Below are 21,627 nucleotides of genomic sequence, written 5' to 3'. Positions count from 1 at the left end.
GTAAGCTGTCAGTCTCTGTATTCAAGGCATCAGTGGTGAAGTGGATCCGTCTCACTCTTTCATTCAGTGTCATTCATTTGGCTTCTTAACATGGAAGTGGACCAAAAGGGAATTCAGAAGAAAGGCAGCCTCTCTTAGCCAATCGAGTACTTACTTTGTTGCTTTGGACAGCCACAGAGACAACGGAGGGATAGAAATAGACAGATCTCATTGAAGGAACTGCTTTGTGGCATGGCACAACTGATTTCGGGGAAAAAAAAGAAGGACTTCTCTGAAGGGAGAAAATTTTTAGAAACCAGAAAATGACGTTCATTATTATTGTGTGATTTGAATAAAGTTCTGTGAGATTCAGTGTTTGTTTTATTTTTTATTTGTCTTGTCACGTAACTATTGAGAAACATCACTATAGCACACACATCTGATAGTTGTCCTGAAAACAAAAAAACGATGTATATAACTTGATTGTGCATTACAGGATTGATGTTATACAACCATTATTACACAAGGAGACCAAGCGACCTAAATAGGTATATGACCACGGTATGAATGCAGCATGGACATATATAGTTACTATACCACTGTCACTGTGGAAATTTATTATTTTTTGTCTTCAACTTGTTGTCCCCACTCTGGTCAATGTTTATTACAAAGAAAAACATACATGCTTCCCCTCTACTTGAAAGATAACTGCTTCAGGAAAAACAGTATATGTTTTAATATATAATATTTATATTAATTTTAGCACAATGACAAACTGACATAAACTCAGTTCAGACTCCTTTAGATCATGACAAAAAGCTTTCATATTTGTTTGAATAATACCTCATATTCAACAAGTCCTCCAACCTAAACAACAACATAGGATTTTTCAACCATGCCTCCGTCCACCCCAGCCCACCACCTCCGCAATAGGATTTTCTGGCTATTTCTTCATCTCTGGGACAGAACTGGATGACTTCCTTTTCTGAAACCAAATTCAACTGTGTATCTAATAGGCGTAAATCTAAGTAATCACATTTGTTTAACAGCAACAAGTCTTGACCAACATGATGGACTGGATTTTACGTGTTCCTCCTTTATTCAGTTTCCTCAAGCTCAAGGATGAGAGGCCTCATGCTTCTCATCCCTTTAAGGATTTCATAGAGGGCGTCCTTGCCTCTTGAGCTGGCTGAAGTCAAACACTGAAGAATGCCGCTCATCTGGTCTTTTGTGGTTTTCAAAGCTCTCACAACATTATAGTTCTCCTTTGAGATCAATCCCCTATCCTTGAGTTTACCCAGGATGAATCCTGTGTCGCTCACTCTGTTAATCAGAGCTGCCTGATGACGATCCACAAAATGCTGACCTGAGGCTGTCATGGAAGATAAAAGCAAAGCAATAAAACAAACAAAAAATAAACAGTGAATACTAGCTGTAATAGCCATATATTAAAATTCTAAAACAAGGAACTGATCACTTCACAATCCTTATTTGTATTTTAGAACTTACCTCTAGTGGTGTTTAGCCAGGCACACAGTTCTGGTTTTGTTTGTCCATGTTTTGAGAAATCCATCTCTGTGACCTCCACTGCTACACAGTACAATGGAAAGGGATTTCATCAGAGGTGCACACAGTGAAAAATAACATTTCAAACATTCAACAGCAATGTGACTCTTCAAAAGCAATGATTCACTTACTCAGGATGATCTGCAGACCTTTCTTTGAACAGTCTTAATTGACACTATTTTCTGATTTTATAGTGTTATTTAAGCACGTTTAGCTGGAAGTAGAACATGTTAGTGCTGTTTCACTGAGAGACTGAGAGACTAATTAAACTAGAACTACAAGCAGTTCTGTGAGGGGCCTCCCAACGCGAGCCACACCCTGCACCGCTCCGTGGGCCCAAGGAGTGATGGAAGTGTCTGGGCTCAAAAGGAGCAGCTCCAAATGGCTATTGTACTGTAATTAATGTTGTCATAAAAGCGCCATGTAGTGTCCGACTGACACCAAATTTTACACAGCTCCTCGGAGCAATACGGGGAGGTAGAGTACCTAGTTTCGTTTTAATCAGACACACCTACGAATGCTATTACACCTTTTCCCAGTGGAATCTCGATTTTCCTGCACGATTCAGTTTGCAATAACAGCGCCACCTATTGTCCAAATTGCATCAAATTTTGCACATGGCATTGAGGGCCCATGGCAAATAAATGACCTGAGTTTCATGTTAAAGGGTTATGGAGATGTAAAATGAATATATGTGGAGTCTTTTTTGGTATGAATTCAATAAGACATAACACCGCCACCTAGTGGCCAATTGACACCATATTTTACACAGGGGCAATGGGATATGATATGGGATATTGAACCAAATTACATTTTGAGGCAAAAGTAATTTGGTTCAATATCCCATACAAATGAATAGGATTTGCCCATGCTGACTCAGTTTCGATTATAGAGCCACCTATAAAACAAATTGCACCAAATTTTGTAGCTGTCATCAGGAGCCCATGGGGATAAATTGCTGGTAGTTTGGTAAGAGTCGGAATTGCCATTATGCAGATATAAAATGAATGTAAGGCAATGGGATTTTTAACAAACGTCATTCATCTCAAATAAAAAGACCACCTATGGCCATAGGGTCAACTTTGGTCCCTCGAGTCAGGAGACGATCCTGAGCAAGTCTTGCAAGTTTCATGTCAATGCAACTTGGGGTTATAGAGGAACAGCTATTTCCTGTTATACAATGCCACCTAGGGACTATTTGCACCACCAGATTTTGCACAGCCCCTCAGTAAGGCACGCCACATAAGGTCCCCAAGTTTGATGTACAACGACCATTCCAAACCTAAGAAATTACATTACTTTCTGTTTTTAACATTCAATCAGTAATCCAAATGCCTGGATTACTGATTGAAAAAAACCCACTATATATATAGTGTTTTTTATACCTTAACCTTTTCTCTCTTTATTAACCTTTTCTTTCTATTATACTCTTTATTAGTTTGTTCACATACGTAGGGTTTAGTTAGAGCTGTGAGACTTTTTAGTGTTTTTCCTCTCATGCTGTTCCTCTCCTTGAATGTTCATTCAAGGCCGGGAGAGGATCTCTATTCCCCAAAAACATAAACCTAGACTGTGTAAATGAGTGTGCATCCCTTTGCTGAGGCCAGATCCCTGTAACTGCTCTAGGCAGCAGGTCTCTGGACCATTACATTACATTACATTTATCTGACGCTTTTATCCAAAGTGACTTACAATTACTATATCTATATGTCAGAGGTCGCACACCTCTGAAGCAACTAGGGGTTGTAAGTGTCTTGCTCTCACAGTCGATTCAAACCCAGGTCTCTCACACCAAAGGCATGCGTCTTATCCACTGCTCCATCACCACCCGCTGTATGTGTGTTGTAGTACTTCTCTGTTTATTCTCGTTTATTAATAAATTCTTCAAAGACAACAGTTTGTTGTTACTCAATTATTTGCTCAATCCCTCACCAGCAATATACAATTTCTACGACAGTGGAAGCGTGGGAATTTTTGCGCCTGAGGTTTATGCAGGAGTCTGTGCCTACCCTGTGAGTTTCGTGTCTGTAGGTCTTACGTCTAGGCTACAGTATCACTTTTACGTATGGAAGAATAAAAATAAAAACCAATATGAAAACAATAGGAACAATAGACCTCTAATAATCAGCTGAAAATACATAAAATATTTGGTATGGTTGCTACAAGTTATTTATATTAAATTATAATTTTAAGTCTGCAGTCAATAGTCATAAAAGTTTACAGTGGACAGCTCTGCCATTTAGTTGATTGGAATATGTTTGCTGTAATTTTACTGAACCATCTACCAAAAACTTGGTAAATCCCTGACCCTCAATGACAGAAAGGATAAAAAAAAATCTGAATAATCAAAACATCACAGAGATTTTTTCAGTTTTGGTTCATGTTCATATTAAGAAAGTACTTACTGGCATTTACAGCACATTTGCTGAAGTAAGAAGAAAGTAAATTGGTACGACAAGTTAATTTAATTATATTAAAACTACGTACTGTACTAATTAAAATATGCAGAAAGTAACTAGATATTTAATTATGTTAAAGTTATAGTATGTTACCCTTTTCCGCAGTTTCTGTCTGGATGCAAAAGGCTACAGGTCCTCTGATGGTAAATCCAATGTAAAAGGAAACTTGGCGTGGTTTCCAGAGGCTGTTTCGTAGGTTTGCATCTACTTCAGTTGCTGTGCCACCAACAGTTGCATAGACTTTGTAGTTTTGTACCACCCCATCAATTTTGAGAAGGAGTGCTTGGACAATGGGATCTTTGAAAATCTTCTCATTGCTCCAATCTTGGATTGTTTCCTTATTCTGCTTAAGAACCAGTCCCTCGAGGACCTTTCTGTGAACAATTCTGTTCAGATCTTGACCTTTTCCAATGAAAAACAGAGGGCGGAGGTACCTTGATCGAAAGTATTTCTTATACGCATGGTCATAAGAACAGCGCATACACTGAATTAACTGACTAAGGTCAAAACACATTTGTCTTGACTATCTGTTGGCCAGTACAAGAGGAGGGCTAACATGTGGAGCTCAGGTGCGTCTTTGGAGGTCAGTGGCATTTTCTGTCCAAATGCATTTAAAAACTTGCAAGAGGAATGTAGAAAGATTTCTTCCCACCATGTAGTGACTTCTTTAAGCTCTGCTTCAGTGTATTCTCTGTCAAGACACAAGAGTACTCCAGCAGACGTTTCTGCCAGGATTTGTTTAAGCTTCTGGATGAAATCATTGACTTTTTCTTCGAAATGTTCATCTCTGACATATTTCCTGCAGCATTCTGCGATGTCTTTAGAAATGTATGAGGGATCGTCTTTCTTCATGTCAAGCTTTGAGTAGGTCAGATATTTATCAAGAAATGCACATTTTCTCTCAACCTCGTCTCTGCTTATTAGATCATTTAGGAGTTTGTTGCCTGAGCTCATGGACGCATGCTTTGTGAGGTCATACACAAGGTTGCAAACCTGCAGGTAACCAATCTGCCCTCTGATGTTAAAAACACATGGTATTTTGATCTTTCTAGCGTCTTCCTCGTCTGTCCCATGTTCTTTTTCAGCAAGTTCTTCTTCATCTTTGAAAGCTTCAATGGCTTTTGTGGCCAGTTGCAAAATTGCTCTCGGTTTGACAGGATGCTCTTTGTTCTTCAAACAGTTCTTGTAGACTTGTCCCAGTGTATCAGCAACAAATGAATTTTGGGGATCTCTTTCCTTTGCTCTCTTTGCCCACATTATTGCCTTGTTGTAGTCTTTTATTTCTATATAATAGAAACGAGCAAGTGCCTGAGGATAAAATGGATTCTGATCAAATTGTTTTGTTGCCACCTTTAAAACTGATGCACACTGAGCCTTGTCCTCCATCTTTTGAATGTCGAGAATCAGTCTAGAAAACTTTTCTTTGTCCTCTTCACTCTCTGTATTTTTGAATGGGCTCTCTTCAATTTTACATTCTTTTGGTTTTGGTCTTCTTTTGGTTAACATGTTTTTGACAAAACCAAGCAAAGATGGAGGAACCTCATCGCTGCACAAACAGGTCAGGAGGTTTCTTGTTGTGTCACTTCTGGTCACACCTGCCTCAGCCATCATCTCAGTGCAACACTTTGCTATCATAGGGTGAGCCATGCAGACTCTTTTTTCAGATCTGGTATCTCGTTGGAAGGTGATGATGAGATCACTAAAGGGCTTCATTCTGTCCTCCAATGAAAGGTCTCCATGGATGGAGTCTTCACATTTGAATAAGTCCAGGCACTGAGACTCCAGGAGATATGAGCCTGGTACATAGGCATTCAGCAGGGACAGGAAGGCAGCAAGCTGGGTCTTCTGTGATTTGTTTGCTCTCTTGATTGTTTTGAACACAGCACAGGCCTCCTGGATGTAAGCCTGAGAGAAACTAGTTTGCATTATGTTAAAGCCATGGAACTTCTTCGATTTATCACCGTATTTTGTGCTGAGCTCCTCCTTTTTCTCATTAAACTTTTGCTTCTCTGACTCAGAAAGCACTTCCTGTAGGAAAACATGGTCACTGTGCAGAACTGCATCATTTCTAATACAGCTGAGGAAAATCACTACAGGCATATTGGTGACTATCTCCTGTTCAGCAATCTTCATCATAATTTTTTCTTGCAGATCATCCAAATTTTGCTCATCATTCAGTAACAGCAGCACAGTATTCTGGTGGCCTCGACTGCCAGCTGTGAAAAGGTGGACCACCTCCTCTGCAACATCTGTAATGTTTGAGGTTGAGCCTGTTAAAGCAGCACACCTGAAGGTTTTCCGCAAGTCCCACAACACCTGCATGGCCAATGTGGTTCCCCCACATCCTGGCTGGTGGAACAGTTTAACAGTTGATGTTCCAGGGAGTTTTCTTCTTTGGTCAATTTGTTGCACAAGTGTATCGTATCCATCTCGTTTAATAAAAGGCCTTCCAGTGCCATCTGACTCTGCCTGTTCACTTAAGTGAAAGTTTAACCATTCAGGCGGGGCTCCTCTGTAAAATTTTTCCTCCGTCTGCTCAAGATGTTTTGGATGGAAAGACTCTCCTTCAAACTGATTTGCATAAAGAATATCCAAGAGTGAGAGGGAATCTCTGAATTCGCTTCCCACGTAAATTTCATCACTTCCAACAGTGGACAGGGCTGGTCCATTTGCCATCACTTTCAGTTTCACGTACCTTGATAAGGAACATAAAAAACAAATAAACAAAATTTGAAAGCTGCCAGGCATCGGTAAAACAACATTTTAAATCAGAAGCTAACATACAAAACATATCAGTAAATATCAGTTTATGATGCACAAAGTAAATTATGTAGGATAAATTAGCCTCACGTTAACCAGGTATGAGATCAAAATGATGCTTACATGTTAATGAGTCAGTAATAGCGATCCAGTAATACACCGAAAGGGATGATTTGCTGCCTAATGAGAATTGTCTCCTAAACCTTTGAAGACCCGCACTGGCATGATGCATTCACTAATCCTAACCATCACAGTTTAATTTCTAAAATGAAAGTCTCGTAATTCCCCTCCACACACTTGAAATAATTCTGAGCAGAACATATGATCTGTCAAGTACAAAGGCCCAACTAGATGCTTTGCGGTCGGAAGATGAGTGGAATGAAACAATTAGAGATGCCAATACATTTACTAGAGAAATGGGCATTCTAGTCGAAATCCCTTGCCCAAATGGACCAGCGAGAGCACGACAAGTGTCAAAACTACATACTGGGTTTAAAATGCAATCCATCATCGGACAATAAGAGGGTGAACTACACAAGAGAAACTCCTCTGAAATCCTCGATCGTTTCTCTCTCAAATTCACTCTGAGATTCACTGAGAATAAAGGGACTACATAATGCTGTCGAGGCACTCAATAGGTCGTCCCCCAGGCTTTTGGAAGTGGTCTCTGTGATGGCCTTTGCCAATCAGATCCGGCTGTCCTATAAGCTCACTATGCAGGTTGTGTGTTTCTAAACTGCAGCTTGGAAAAGATAACTGCATCGCGCATGCATACGCACATAAAACAAGAACGATTATGTGTCTCTCAGTCCAGGCTTAGATACAACTCTGGACTAATGCAAGATGGAAAGCACTGGATTGACATTAACAGGGGTGGAAATTAACTTTTTGGCTCACCTGCCAAGGTGGCTGGTAGACGGAAAATTCCCCCGGCCAAACAGATTTTTTACCAAAATAATAAATTGCCTTTTGTGTCACATATACATTTGTTTCTGTACTTCTAATTGAGATAATAAGGTATTATGTCAAATACAAACTTAAAGAAGAGAGTGAAATTTTAAGCAAAATTCTATTATTCATATTAAATGTACTTAAAACATAACAGTAAATTGTTTTATAAACTGACACGATGCTTATTAATCATTCAGCATAAATCTTATCACTGCTCACTCTTGTCATGCTTTATCATTCAATTTAAATCTCCTCATCAGACTGCTCACTTTCTACAATCCCCCTCTTCTGGCCTCCTGGTTCTGACAGAGTCCTTGCACAGCATCACAGCTTTCGTGGGATACAATTTTTAATACAGCCTATGGATCATTGTCTTTCATCTCTGGGGAGGACAGCAGGACCATTAGAAGATCTGACAGTGTGTCAGACACTGACTGGACCTTCAACTGCCCAGCTAAAAGGTAAAAACATTCCTAGCACAACTGTTGTAATAAGCTCCTAACACTAGCAGCTTTCACGCTGCCTTGTTTCACTGGGGTTTTGCGCCAATCTGCCGGCACTTTATGAAAAGTATGGACCAGGTTTTTATCCGCCTCTGAGCAGGGAAAGTTGGTGACAGACACGAGACAGAAAGACAGAGTGATCTTGTCTGTGAAAAGCCACAGCCGACATGCCGCTGGTTCCAGTAAAGCCGGATCGCTATGTGAAAGCCCACGTTTGCAGAATAGAGGCCCTTTCACACGGGATAAAGCTGCAAACTCTTTTTTAGTATGAATAAGCGAATGTGACATGTGCGGATATCCTTTCCGCATTCTTTCTATTAAAATATAACCATCACATATTCACAGGTTCAGTGCCTTATAGAAAGGAGGGACCTTATTGAGTGGCAACTTTAAGTGGCACTTATTGAAACTGAAAGTACTGCACTGTGTGGTCATTGTATTGCATGACAGTAATACAGTAATAATACATTTTGACAGTGTGTTATAGCATTTTGCCCAACAGCCAATACAAATTATATCTGTTATTGTAGGTATTTTTTTATGGTAACAAATCAGGGCAATTAATTGACTAATCATAATCACAATTTTCCAAAGCACAAAGTGACGTGTTCAATTTTCTTCTTATATCCAACCGAAAGTCCAAAACCCAAAGACTCTTCATTTACTATCATAAATGACAAAGAGTATATAGCAGCAATTCCTCACATTTAAGAAGCTGACACCAGCAAATCTTTCACATTTTTGCTTTTAAAAAAAGTTGTCCATTAATTAATTATTAACTAATCTTTGCAGCTCTAGTAACAAATCAATTCCAACATTTTATAGAAGACTGAAAACAGCCTGTGAAGGGCAGCCTACTCTGAAATTACAATAGCCTATAAATGCCTATTTTGTTCCAATCTTTGTTTGTTTTGCTGTGTTTTGAATACCCTTTAGTTACCTACTAGAATTCAGCATGTAATTCACTGCATTTATTTATTTTCTTTAAGTTAAAGTAAACAAATGACTAGTGATAATTAGACCTCTGCTCTCTGTCCATGGTGCTGAAATATGCGCTATAATAGATAGGATGAAAGGCATTTTCGTTTCTCTTTCTAAGTCACGCACAACATGCAAACATAATGCATTGTGAATGTGAGCGAGAGCTCATCCACATACAAAAGCTACTAGGTGGAATACGTACCGTTCGCAGTCTTCAGCAAATGAAATCAAACGTCTGACGGAGCATCCAGGCAGTCTGTCCATCCAGTGTTGTGCATAAACGCGCACAAAGAGCGCAGTTCATTGAACGTGCTCATGTTTCTGGTTAACTGTTAACTGAATTTTCCCGTTTGTGAACGTGAAGTCACACGCTGCTGAGTTAAACTCATTATACACTACTAAAATAACAGAAAGGAGTACGCATTTGGAAGAAGGCTACGGCAGTGCGAAGAAAAGATAGAACTTAAGTTTCACTTTCATTTTCCGGCGGAGCTTCAAGGGCGTAACCATGGTATAGAGATATATTTATATATGAAAATGAACAGTAGTCATATTTACTGCAGAGAGAAATAATATATACACTACGGGCTTAGACTGCCGGGGGACTCCCCCGGGCATGATGCACTGAGCTCTCCTCCTCTCCCTCTCCATCTAATACATTCTTGTCCCTTTAATGCATGTTACTAACTCAACTTCTTCCCTTTCCCATAGTTTTGTGTTTCAAGACACGTACTTCACCCATGTTCTTGCTCAACACCCACTGCTACAAATATTATTAGTCCTATTACTAAGCCTATTCTTATTATTATTCTTTATTCTCTCTAACAGACTTTACAAACTGATCCGCAAGGCCAATGACGTTGTGGGGGTGGAGCTGCTCTCTGTCGGTGGTGTCAGAGAGGAGGAAGCTGTCCAAACTACATGTCATCTTGGACAATGTCTCCCACCCACTCCATGACGTGCTGCTCAAACACAGGAGCACTTTCAGTGCAAGACTCTTCCCCCCAAAATGCACCACAGAGCGTCACAGGAAGTCATTCCTGCCTCTATAACTCCTCCTTCTAAAGCTGATGATACACGGGGCAACGTTTTGAGCAATGTTGCTGGGCAATGTTGCTAGTGGCAAGTCCGACTATGTTTTGAACGGATAGCGGCGGTGCGGTGCGGGTGGCGGAGTGGTGGGGGAAGGGGATTACGGTAGTAATCTTTACTCATTACCATTGACGGCAAAGTTGCCCTGCACGATTGCTCTAAAAGTAGCTCCGTGTATCATCAGCTTTAGTGTCTGACACTTACAGTTATTAAACTAGACCTTATGATGTGTTTTTGTGCAATATTATCTGTTCAATAATTAATGTGCAATATTCTCTGCTGCTTTTTATTCACTAGTCCTTTTTGGTTCACCATAACAATTCTTTAAAAAATGTAAATTTTGTACATACCACACTCATTTCTTTTCTTATATTTTATATTTATACTGTATTTCTTTACCTACTTTCTATTATTATATCTATTTTTTATCCCTTGATACGTATGCAACTGTAACAAAAGTATTTCCCCTCGGGGATCAGTATTTCTGATTTTGATTATTTTTATTGCTATCACTAATAATATTGATGATCTCGAGATAACAAAACAGTAGTTTAACACAGGGGTTGGCAAGAACGTTTCTTAATGGTAATTTCTAGGTGGTTTTAGTATCACTGATTAGCTCAGTGGGTAAGGTACATGACTCATTGTCTCAATTTAGTTAAGGTAAAAGTAAAAATGTTGCTGTGTTTTATATATTTTATATATTACATATTTAGATTATTGTGAATCATGCATTTGTAAACAGCATTTATGGTTCTAGGTTTAAGCTAATTCTTAACAATATTAATTGGGACTGTGGCTAATGATTCTTTTCAAGTTTAATCTGCTGATTGTTATGTTTGGTCTGTAAAAAACAATGTGAGAAGTGCCCATCACAATTACCAGTCCAAAGTTACACCTTCACAATGTTTGCTTGGTCCAGCCAATAGTTTTGTATGTGTAATAAATTAAAATAATTACATTTGAGAAGCTGGCAATTGTTGGCATTTATGCATGAAAAAAACCAACATCCTTGAAACATTTTATGTTTTTATAAGTTAGTTTAAAAGGAACAGACTCCCAGTTTTGGATGATGTCTTGCTCTAGCTCCTGCATGGTTTGAATGCGCTCATTGTATATTGCTTTGTATAAAAGCACTTGCCAAATGAATATGAAAATAATCTAATAGAAAATAATATAAAAAGTACAATATTTCGCTGTCTGAAATGTTATGGTATAAAGTGCCATGCAAATACTCAAGTAAAGTGCAACCACACATGTGTCAGCATAGGTACTTAGTTACATTTCACTACCCCACTACACTACTGTATGTTATCTTTAACAGAAAACAACTCCAGGAAACACAGTATAGGTTAGCAAATATATTTTAATATATAATATTTATATTCATTTTAGCACAATGACAAAATGGCATAATTTCAGTTTAGTCTCATTTAAATCATGACAAAAGCCACACCTTTATATCTGTTTGAATAATACCTCATATATGTTGATGCAGTCGTTGCAAAATAAATCCTGAAGTACTTCTTTCCCCATGAGAGGAAACCCTTAGCAAAAGTTTCTAACAGCATTGAGCCCATGGCATTCAACAGGGTTATGTTGTGAGCTGTATGAGAAAATGTAAAATGGATGTAATGACGCTCTTCACTGCATTGTTAAGCAGAGTGTCACATCCTCCAAAACCACGTCAGATTCTTCGTCACTGGGACAGAACTGGATCACTTCCTTGTCTCAAACTAAATTCAACTGTGTGTAGTTTATCTAACAGGCATACATCTACAGCATTAAGTCTTGACTACATGATGGACTGGATTGAAAAAACACACCCGTCACTTGCTACACCATTTGAGAACAAACACATTACAAAATAACTGGCAGAATACAAGTGAAAACATCCCACTGACTGAATCTCACGGCAGTGACACACAGGGCAACTCTCATTAAGAATTATACTCAGCGATGTTAGTTCAAATAAAATGTTTAGATTTATATTAGAAATGTTTACATTTGCTGATGTTCTTCAAACTTGTGGAACAAAACTGCTAAAAGTTAAGTTTGCAGCTGAAAATTAAGAGCTGAAATTATTATCCCTACTAAAGCATTTTGGGAAAATCTCTGCTACTTGTAGGTGAGTGTTTCAAAATCACAGACGTGTCCACACTCAACGGCACTGAGATCATTTGTATAACACACTATTAGACTTTTCAAGTCTTGACACCTCTGCAAAAACCTCCTCTAACCTACAACTCCTTCATGCTGAGTCAAATTGTTAGATGCCCTTAAAACTTAAACCACACCACAGGAATGTTTTTGAGCCTTATGTTAAACCTTCAGTTACAAAGATCAGATTAGTGTTGAAAACACAAGACATCAAAATAGCCACCTTTGTCCACTACTGCAAAATGCACACACTTCAGGAAATCTCTGATCTAGCCACAAACATTAAGGTGACTATATCTGAAATAAAAGATTGTTCACCACAAACATCATGAGACAATGGTCAATGTCAAGCATTGCATGATTTCAGGTCCATCCACCCCAGCACTTTGCAGCTGAATCAAGTTGGCACTTTTACCTATGATGTGAAGCTTGCTTTTTTTGTGTATGAAATGTAAACTTTATTTGTCAAAATCCTGTGCCGCTCTAAGTTGGTGAGGTTAAAAAGCTTGTGCACAATATTCAGTAACGCCCAATTGAATGTGACTCACACTCTTCCTGTAACATTAAAAGGTGCAAAGGAAAACATAAAAACATTGCTGCACAACTTCATCTGATTTGACTGACCAGACATTCAGCATTTCTAACATTACCACACATTATTATCATTAATTACATCTCACCCATTATACAGCATTCTTGTGCAATACCTGCCACATTCAAAATGATACTGACTAGATGCAGAGGTGTGAAATCTTTTAAACACACCAAAGATATTTCTAAAAGTATGAACCTACATATTTCTCTCTGCAACCAAAATATTCTTCACGACTTACACCACTCTACCCAGCACTGATACCTATAGTTACTTCTTCACTCAATCACTTAGTCCATGTGCCCTTTAATCATTCACTAATATCTCACTTGAAAAATAGATAGCAAATAAAACTATGGAGCTTGAAGTGTGCTTATTGTCCAGATGAGGGTTGTCAATTGGCTTTTTTTTTTTTTTTATTACACCCCATGGGTTATTTTTTGTGTTAAATGAGTAGAATGAGAACATACTTTGCATGAAAACACTGCTAAAGATTGGCTGCAAAGACTGTAATCTACAAATCAGGGGTTAACATTTCTACACACACCTAGCCCAAAATAACTAGACACCAAACCATTTAAATGTCCTGCTCTTGGTGCAATGCGCAAGTGACAACATGTCTCATACGAACAAAATGTCAGATTATGACTTTGTGACTGCTTTTATCTTTTGTCATGATTTGGAAACTCTCTGAATAAAATCATTTCACAAGCAGTGACCACGACACGTCTGATCAAATACGACACAGTAAAACATAATATGTTACATATCAGTAAATACAATGAAATGAATATCATTTTTTTTGTAAAATCATCACCCAAAGCCAAAACAGCAAAACCTAAATGAAGAGTGTGACATGGATTATAAAAGTGTTTTATGCATGGTCCGCTTAACATTAGATAAGCAACACGTTTTCATCCCTTGATTTGTTTCCAGTTAGTAAAACAAAATCAGGATACGTAAAAACAACAATATATAGGCATTAAATAAATTAATCAATTTCAAAACAAACATGATATATATTCAAAATACATATTTACAACCTAATAAAATGTAAAGAAAACAACAACAATGAAAAAATAACTCAAAAAACACTGTCTTTAAAGGAAAATGATACTCTTGTTTGAATGAATTTTAATTGACTGTTAGCATTACATGCTGAATACCTTCACACAATATCTGCTGCTTCATTTTTCTACTTCATCTACTCTCTTGTATTGGTTATAATCAGGTATTCACCACAAATACATAAATATTTTAGTAGGTTTATACTTTTGCAGCATTTACTTTTGAGTTGATATGTACGTGGTACATGGAAATCCAAATTTGACATCATTTGTGACTGATATGTTGATATATTATGTGCCGATGGCTACAGAGGAAAATACTAAGCAATGCCAAACATATAATCTGCCTGGTGATGAAGTCCAAGGGGCTGTGCCACGGTTACCATTGTGACATTGATGTGGGTTGACTTTAGAGGAAACAGGCAGTAGATGAAGGCAGTCCACTCAATAAACGGCTGCAAATGTTTTAACTTAACCAGGAGCGTCTACAGCAACAAGCAGTTGGATATTTTTCTTTTTTTGATGTTTACAAATATTGCATGGACAAACTACTGACAAACTACCATACAATTGTTAACATGAGTCCATTGCCTACTGAAATTATGAGTGCGGGAAAAAAAAGTCACTTTGTCACATACATCTAAATTCACAAGCTGCTATTTAAAAAGCACTTCAAATAAAAAAAGAAGAAAACATAAAAATACAATGGCCCAAATCCTCCCTTGCTGTTATATATATATTTTTTTTACAACAATGGAAACACATGCTAAGATCTGAACAGAAAAACCTGTCTTTTGGTTTCTAAAATTACCAAAGCTTTTCACTTAAAGTGGTGAGTGGAAATCTAACATGTGTGGCCAACAATCACATTAATTTTAACACTGAGAAAGACCATTACCCACAGGTCATAGCAGTAAGTACATCTGCCTCCCTTTGAATGACAAATTGCTCTCATTTCAGCTCCGTGATAAATGCAGTGGTGCCATTTTATGTTCACTTGGCTCAAGCTACAGGAGGGCAGCTACCGCTTCACTAAGGGTCAGGCCTAGCGAGGGCTCGTCTAGATGCTGAAGGTAAAATCCACCCTGAAATACTCTAACACTGTTACATATTATCAATCTGAAAAGGTCGAGCAATAGAGTAAGGGTTGTAAGGGTTTCTTTTCTTTTTGGAGACTGTTAAGCGATTAATTTCACCCTACAGCCAATAATGGTGCAAAACTGCAAAACTGCTAGTTTAACAGAGGTTTTTTCGCTTTGATTCTAAGGGACAAAAACTTACCGCTTGATAAAAAATCAGGACATCACCAAATTCATCAGGATTCCACTTCTGACGACCACGCATGTGTACGCCAAAGTTCATGCCAATCAGTTCTATAGTTATTAAGATATTTCAGTCTGAACCAAATTGGTGGACCTAATGGTCGAATGCCATCCACCGCTCTGTTGATAGATAAAACCTTAAATGCAAAATGGGCACAGTTCAATATAAAGTATAGCATACATGACAGTGTTAAATTATTTAAGGGTGGACACTTCCTTTAACAATATTTTCAAAAGCTAGCCTGATATCAGGACGAATTGTTAACAGTGGATGTTTTATACACTGTTTGCAGACTATTATAACCATTAAAGGACTATTAAATGTTACCTTCAGACTTTTCTTGCAAAAGAGTAGAATGGGAGATGCAGGAGAAGACTCCTATAGTTGGTCCAACAAGTTTTTCCAGTTTCAAACAATGAATATTGAGTAATTAGCATTTATTTTCTTTCCTAAAACTGCTCATATTCAGTTCCTTTTATGAAGTGCCACTCAACCCAGCACGTCAATGATGCAAATTCAGTATCAGAATCTGACACGCCATACTTTAAGAGTTCAGTTCTTTAGATTAAGTGATTTGTTGGGAGGATATGTTACAGTGCAGCGTTTTCCTACAGACGTAAATGCATAGGATACAAATCAGTCCATCACTACAATATACGGCGAGCAATACAGAAGAGAGAAAAAAAAAAAACATCACGGAAAACAAATCACGCAAACTGTGATCAAAATAACCGTCTTGGTCGTTGGCACTGGGGTCGGAGTGCAGCGTGGTGGTGAGGGAGAGGAAGTAGGTAAGTAGCGGGGTTGGGAGAAATGACTAGTCATACACTGATTTTTATGATGTTGGTTCATTTTTTGATCCTACAGCTTTGATCACAACACAGACAGGGGCAGAAATAGACCCACAGACATTCTGTACACACCAACACTGAAGTCCTTAGCAAATTTCAGAATAAAAGTAGCATCACTCTCTTTAAAAGTGAGAGTCGTTTTGATTAACTTGACGTGTGTGCCGGCATCTGTCTCCGCGTCACACACAATCTCTCACAGTTCTGAAAAATTTCGGGGTAAGTCCGCTAAGGCTTCAACGCGGGAAAAAAAGAGACACAGTGTTCAAAAGAGCATTATAGTTTAGTTTCAACAGTCTTGCTAGCTATTATGTTGGTGCATGGTGGGAATGGCATAGTCAGCGGGGGTGAGCGGCTGTGTTCATTAGAGATCCTTGTCACAATCTATTATTTATGTACAGTTTATTAAAGGACATGTTTTATTATCACATGCCATGTTTTCCTTCTGACGTTTTCTCCCCTCTTTCACTTACATCTGCACCTATTTTTTTATTTTCAGAGGCCTTAGTTTGCCCTCTTTCCAAGCTGGTCACTTATTTTCTGTGCAAGAAATGAAATGGTAACAAAGGGGTGAAGAAGGTCAATTGTTTGTCTCTCTATGTATCAAGATTTTCACACAGTAAATATAATAACCAATATGATCTTTCAAAATATATTTTTGTATTTTCTAATGTAGTTCAAAGCCCAACCAGACAGGATAAAACCGAACGTACAGTGGAAATTCGCTGCTAGAGCTACAGTGTTGTCTATGTTGACTACACACTGCAGGTCAATATATTATATCTTCTAAATTTTCTTACAATATTATTAGTATATTTACATCTCTAGCCAGCTCATACAACAGACTTTCATGCTAACTGGTCCTCTTGATGAAAAGGGAACATCCATAGTATAGAAATAATTGCTATAACTTTCCCATCTAAATATTTTCTATTTGCTATGACTCAGGCTAAAGGCAAATATTGGCTTTTCATATTGGAAAATCAGCTTTAAATATCTTCTAAAATATTAGATTTTTTGCTCTTGAAACACGATATAATTATCTGTGTAAGAGTAAAGGGAATGCATACAGAACCTCTAGCTGAGGAACAGTGACTGTCCTGTCCTTAAAGTATGACTTAAACTTTTGTTTCAAAATACAGCAGCCTCAAGGCAATGTTGCCAAAAGAGGCAAGAAGATGGTAACTTAGTCATTTTTAAATGAACTATGCAGGTTTTAAAGGGATAGTTAGACACTTTGGGAAATTATTTCACTTAACTGTTTGATGTTAGATGAAAAGATTGTTACCACTCTCAGACACGTACATGGTTTTGATCTTCTTGTCTAAGTCATGGCAAAAATGTGAATAAGTGTCTTTCCCAAAATTTCGAACTATCCCTTTCACATTGCAAACACACCTGAACAATGAATGCAGCTACACACTAAAACAATCACCCTCATAGAATTGGACCAGAGAACCATCAGTCATATGTGTGAGAATTAGATTAGTTATTAGATTAATTTTATTTTTACTAAGTATTAACGTATTAGCTGCAGCTTTGCTTTTTAAACAGTTTTTGATCGTGTATTCTGTATTTACATGTTTTACTCTCATTCTCTTAAGTTTCATCTCCAGATACTAGTTTTCACTTTTGGCATTCTGGTTATGAGTAAGCACTGCTGAATCATGTTAGTCATAGTTATGTATCACTGTACATACTATGAGTACACAGCTTAATTGTTTCTATGGTTACCTAACAGCTTTCTGATGTTTTCATAATTTTTGATTTGTTTTTTTGCCATTGAATTGTGTTATGTTTTGAAGGCAGGGGTTGTAGTTTCAAATTCTTCATGGGTGGATGTTTTAAGTGTAACAACCATGACTGACACACACACACACAGACAGCTGCATGAACACAGCATCACAGATTGAACAGTGTTTTCAGATTGCACTCATTCTGAACTGACCCACTCAGCGTTTGAATCGAGGGTAGACTTTGGCTCTCTCTCTCTCTCTCACTCCTCATACACATACGCTGTTGGTCCGTCTCCAGGTTTCTTCTTCTAATGTCTTTCTTTCTGCAGCTCTCCCCTCAGCTTTGGACCGGTCTGCATCGCTACGATCTGATGGTTGCTTTGTAGGTGGCTGCCTTGCGTGGGGTTCTGTGTCACAGCATGTGTTAGTGCAAGTAGGGTGGCATGGCTGTATGTGTGTGTGTGTGTGTGTGTGTGTGTGTGTGTGTGTGTGTGTGTGTGTGTGTGTGTGTGTTGTAAATGTGAGGGATGTGTGAGGAAGGGGAGTGATAGGGTTGGTCAGAAACGGTTGGTCGGTTGATTGGAGTGCCAGGAGTGAAGAAATCAAGGTGCAAAGATCCGGGCTGGGGGTCGTGACTTCACACTTTTTTAGGGGGAGGGGCCAACTTGATGATCTCATCTTCAGAGGGCTGGCGGATGATGTCTTTAAGGTGGGAGGGGTTGCAAGAAGAGGGTAGAGAGAGAGAAATAATCATAAACCTATGTTTTAAAAAAAGAAGGTTGTAGCCAGAACAAGGAAAGAGAGCACATCACACCCATTGTAGCATCTTTGGCTCAGTCTTTTTAATTATAAATTTCTTCTGTACCAAAGCTGTGGAATAATCTACCTGTAAATTTCTGATATGAAATTATAATCCTTAAGAATTTTATCATGTCAAACCCCATTTCCTTTTTTGTGGTCTGCATTTTTTAGCAATAGCCACTCAATGTTTCACATTATGTAATTACCCCTCTATAGTACATTTATTATATTATTTGATGATTAGTAGCGGACTCCACCATTCCTGCACAGGATTTAAATGACATACATGAGGGATTCACAAAATGCATGCATACAGTGGGGCAAGTACCAATGGTGCAGATCAGTAGATCAGTAAAAGATCAAAAACGGGGGAAAAAAAACTGTCAAGTTATTTTTGTGCACATGGCAAAAAATGAGCTAAACAGACATTTAATCATTTTTAATAGTAGAAGAACTGATGTTTTTTATTTGGCCATTGCACCTGTGTTTTTATTGTGTTTTCTCTCGACCTGGCTGCAAGCTGAATTTCCCATGTGAACTGAACTGAGCTACAAAAAAGCTGTAGAAAGGAAATAAATAATGGCTGCAATGGCTGCTGAGAGAGGACGAAAATAACAGGAACCTGCTCTTATAACATGCCCGCATGACTGATTTCAATATTGTTGATTTACACTCAACAGAAAAATTACCAGATTAGTTCCCTCAAATTCATAATTAAAACCGGAATACATGTAACATAAAGTCAAGATTCATGCTTTAAAAATATTTAAATTTAAATAATATTTAATAATAATAAATCAGGCAATATATATGTGGATGATAGTTTGTACTCAGTAAAGGATGTTTTGCCTGCAGTTTAGTTTGTTGTGTGTTTGTGTGTTCATTAATTAAGTAAATAAATAAATACATTTGGAGTAATATATTCACCTTGTTCTGTTATTTTATTTAGAACAACTAATTAAAACTATTCACAAAAAGTTTAAATCACTTTAATTGGTGTAAATGATCATTTATTAGAACATTAAACTACAGCCAACATAAATAAACCATAACAACCTGAACGGCATAATATCATTATTTGAATAAATGAAGTGAGGAAAGTAAATGTTGCAAATACAAATAAATCTTTTTTAAAATGTGTTTCAACTTACTTTCAGGACTAATCCAAATGTTTAAACTAGCGTGCTTCTCAGAAATGTTTGTGTCACAACTTTTTCTTAGGAATTTACAGCAGTGGTTCTAAACCTTTTTTGCTAGTCACCCCTTAATATGAAGCAATGATAACTTGCTACTCCTTATCACAGGTTGAAGAGATTTACCAGTTGTGACCTGTTCCAACCAAAGGGTGATGTTTTTGTCCTGAAGAAGTAAAATTATTAATTAACTCTATCCTGCTAATCATCTTCAGAAGTATATTGCCACCACTAACAGAGGCCCTGACTCACAGGCTGGGAAACGCTGAGGAGAGGATCTTAAGGTAATTGTCTCTTTAGCCATTAGAGGGCAGAACCTGACTGGATTTGGCAGACCAGAAAGCCAATCAGAGTAACTTCTTACACATCAAAGATACAGTGATGTCCTAAAAGGGCAATTTTGAAGAAACTGACCCTATATCTACATGTTCTAGAGATAAAGCATATAGAGTGTGTTACCTTTGTATTTCTTGGCTGAGGGGATGCGTGTGAGCTTGGTGTCGATCTCGTCATCCTCAGAGATCTTGAGCACGGTGGTGCGGTACTCGATCACCCTCGTCAGCAGGTCCGGCCGCCGTGAAATCTCGAAGATGTGCTCGATGTACGACAGATTATCTGCACGAGAAGTGTTGTTAGCAGGCTTGTTCACTGAAAACACGGTAAGTGTGTTTCAGACATGTCATACAAAGATGCTTCTGTCATCAGTGGAGGCCTACTGGTTGTGGAAATAAGAAGAGACAAACTCTTCCTCTTTAATTCCAGTTAAGTAGCAACACAGTAAGAAAAGATAAAATATAACCTAAATGATTTGATTGATGATTTGATATCTCACCTTGGGCCAGCTTGTCATTCTTCTCCAGGTAGCTGAACCACTCCTTGGAGGAGGTGATGTTGTTGCTCTGGTCCTCTGGGATGTCCTCCTTGCAGGCCGACTTGAGCTGCTCCAAGTCTTCGTTGGTGATGTTTTCAGACAGGTCGCTGAGCAGAGAGCTGTACTCCGCCATGGTCTGGACAGAGGCAGACAGAAGAGAGAACAGTTAGATATTCTGAATAAAATGATACCAAAAGTAAAGAGGATTTCTGAGCAAGGCAACAGAAACTAGGGAGAAAGAAATGTTGTTAAACAGCCCACATACTTCCCAGAGTCCAGAAAGGAAAACAGTTTGGACATCTTAGCTAATGACAATAGCATACTGTCAGAGTGGGATGGAAAAAGCACAAAATCACTGAGAACAGAACATATGAAACAGGTCATTCTTCTCTCAGTGTCAGATCGTTTTGTGGCAGATTTAATTCTAAGTAGACAGCTGAAAGAGAAAACTGACAGGATGGGTCAAAAGGTGGTGAAGGACTTTTGTTAGCATTCAGCTTTTGTTTTCCATCACAAGGTTAGCCATTTATATTGACGTTACTGACGTATTTTCCTCATTGTCGACAAATCTCATGGAAAGACCAAAACCAACTGATCCTACTAACAAATATTGTCTGTGTATCTAAATCCTGAAAGAGCAGTCTTCTTTTGTTATCCAAACACAGTTATGAACACCTCAGTGACCCATCCTGTTGCATTAAGTAAAATGACGTGGCAGTTTATCTCAAGTCTGTTCCACATAAGC

The 21,627-nt window shown here is 38.2% G+C and overlaps 3 protein-coding genes across 4 annotated transcripts; all 3 read right to left on the bottom strand.

The window, feature by feature from the left end:
- Window positions 1-370: 370 nt before the first annotated feature.
- Window positions 371-4,504, bottom strand: LOC119905817 (the record flags this gene model as incomplete). Of its 2 annotated transcripts, none has more annotated exon segments than XM_038723156.1 (3): window positions 371-1,351; window positions 1,489-1,569; window positions 4,098-4,504. In XM_038723156.1, coding segments are annotated over 3 exon segments (744 nt in total). In that variant the 5' UTR covers window positions 4,486-4,504.
- LOC119919095 (sterile alpha motif domain-containing protein 9-like) lies at window positions 4,494-9,700 on the bottom strand. The gene is made up of 2 exons (XM_038739606.1): window positions 9,402-9,700; window positions 4,494-6,699 (listed from the first exon to the last, which is right to left on the bottom strand). Exons 1-2 carry the CDS (start codon window positions 9,461-9,463, stop codon window positions 4,494-4,496), a joined length of 2,268 nt encoding a protein of 755 aa, XP_038595534.1. The 5' UTR covers window positions 9,464-9,700.
- An 8,820-nt stretch (window positions 9,701-18,520) lies between these two features.
- Window positions 18,521-21,015, bottom strand: LOC119905807 (astrocytic phosphoprotein PEA-15-like). Its single transcript, XM_038723145.1, has 3 exons — window positions 20,844-21,015; window positions 20,471-20,626; window positions 18,521-18,719 (listed from the first exon to the last, which is right to left on the bottom strand). Exons 1-3 carry the CDS (start codon window positions 21,013-21,015, stop codon window positions 18,655-18,657), a joined length of 393 nt encoding a protein of 130 aa, XP_038579073.1. The 3' UTR covers window positions 18,521-18,654.
- Window positions 21,016-21,627: the final 612 nt, after the last annotated feature.

This window comes from Micropterus salmoides, unplaced genomic scaffold (assembly GCF_014851395.1).
Source record: "Micropterus salmoides isolate LMB-PRFRI ecotype aquatic unplaced genomic scaffold, ASM1485139v1 Ms_hic_scaffold_1, whole genome shotgun sequence".
Classification (NCBI taxonomy): domain Eukaryota; kingdom Metazoa; phylum Chordata; class Actinopteri; order Centrarchiformes; family Centrarchidae; genus Micropterus; species Micropterus salmoides.
This window is presented reverse-complemented; position numbering and strand designations above follow the sequence as displayed.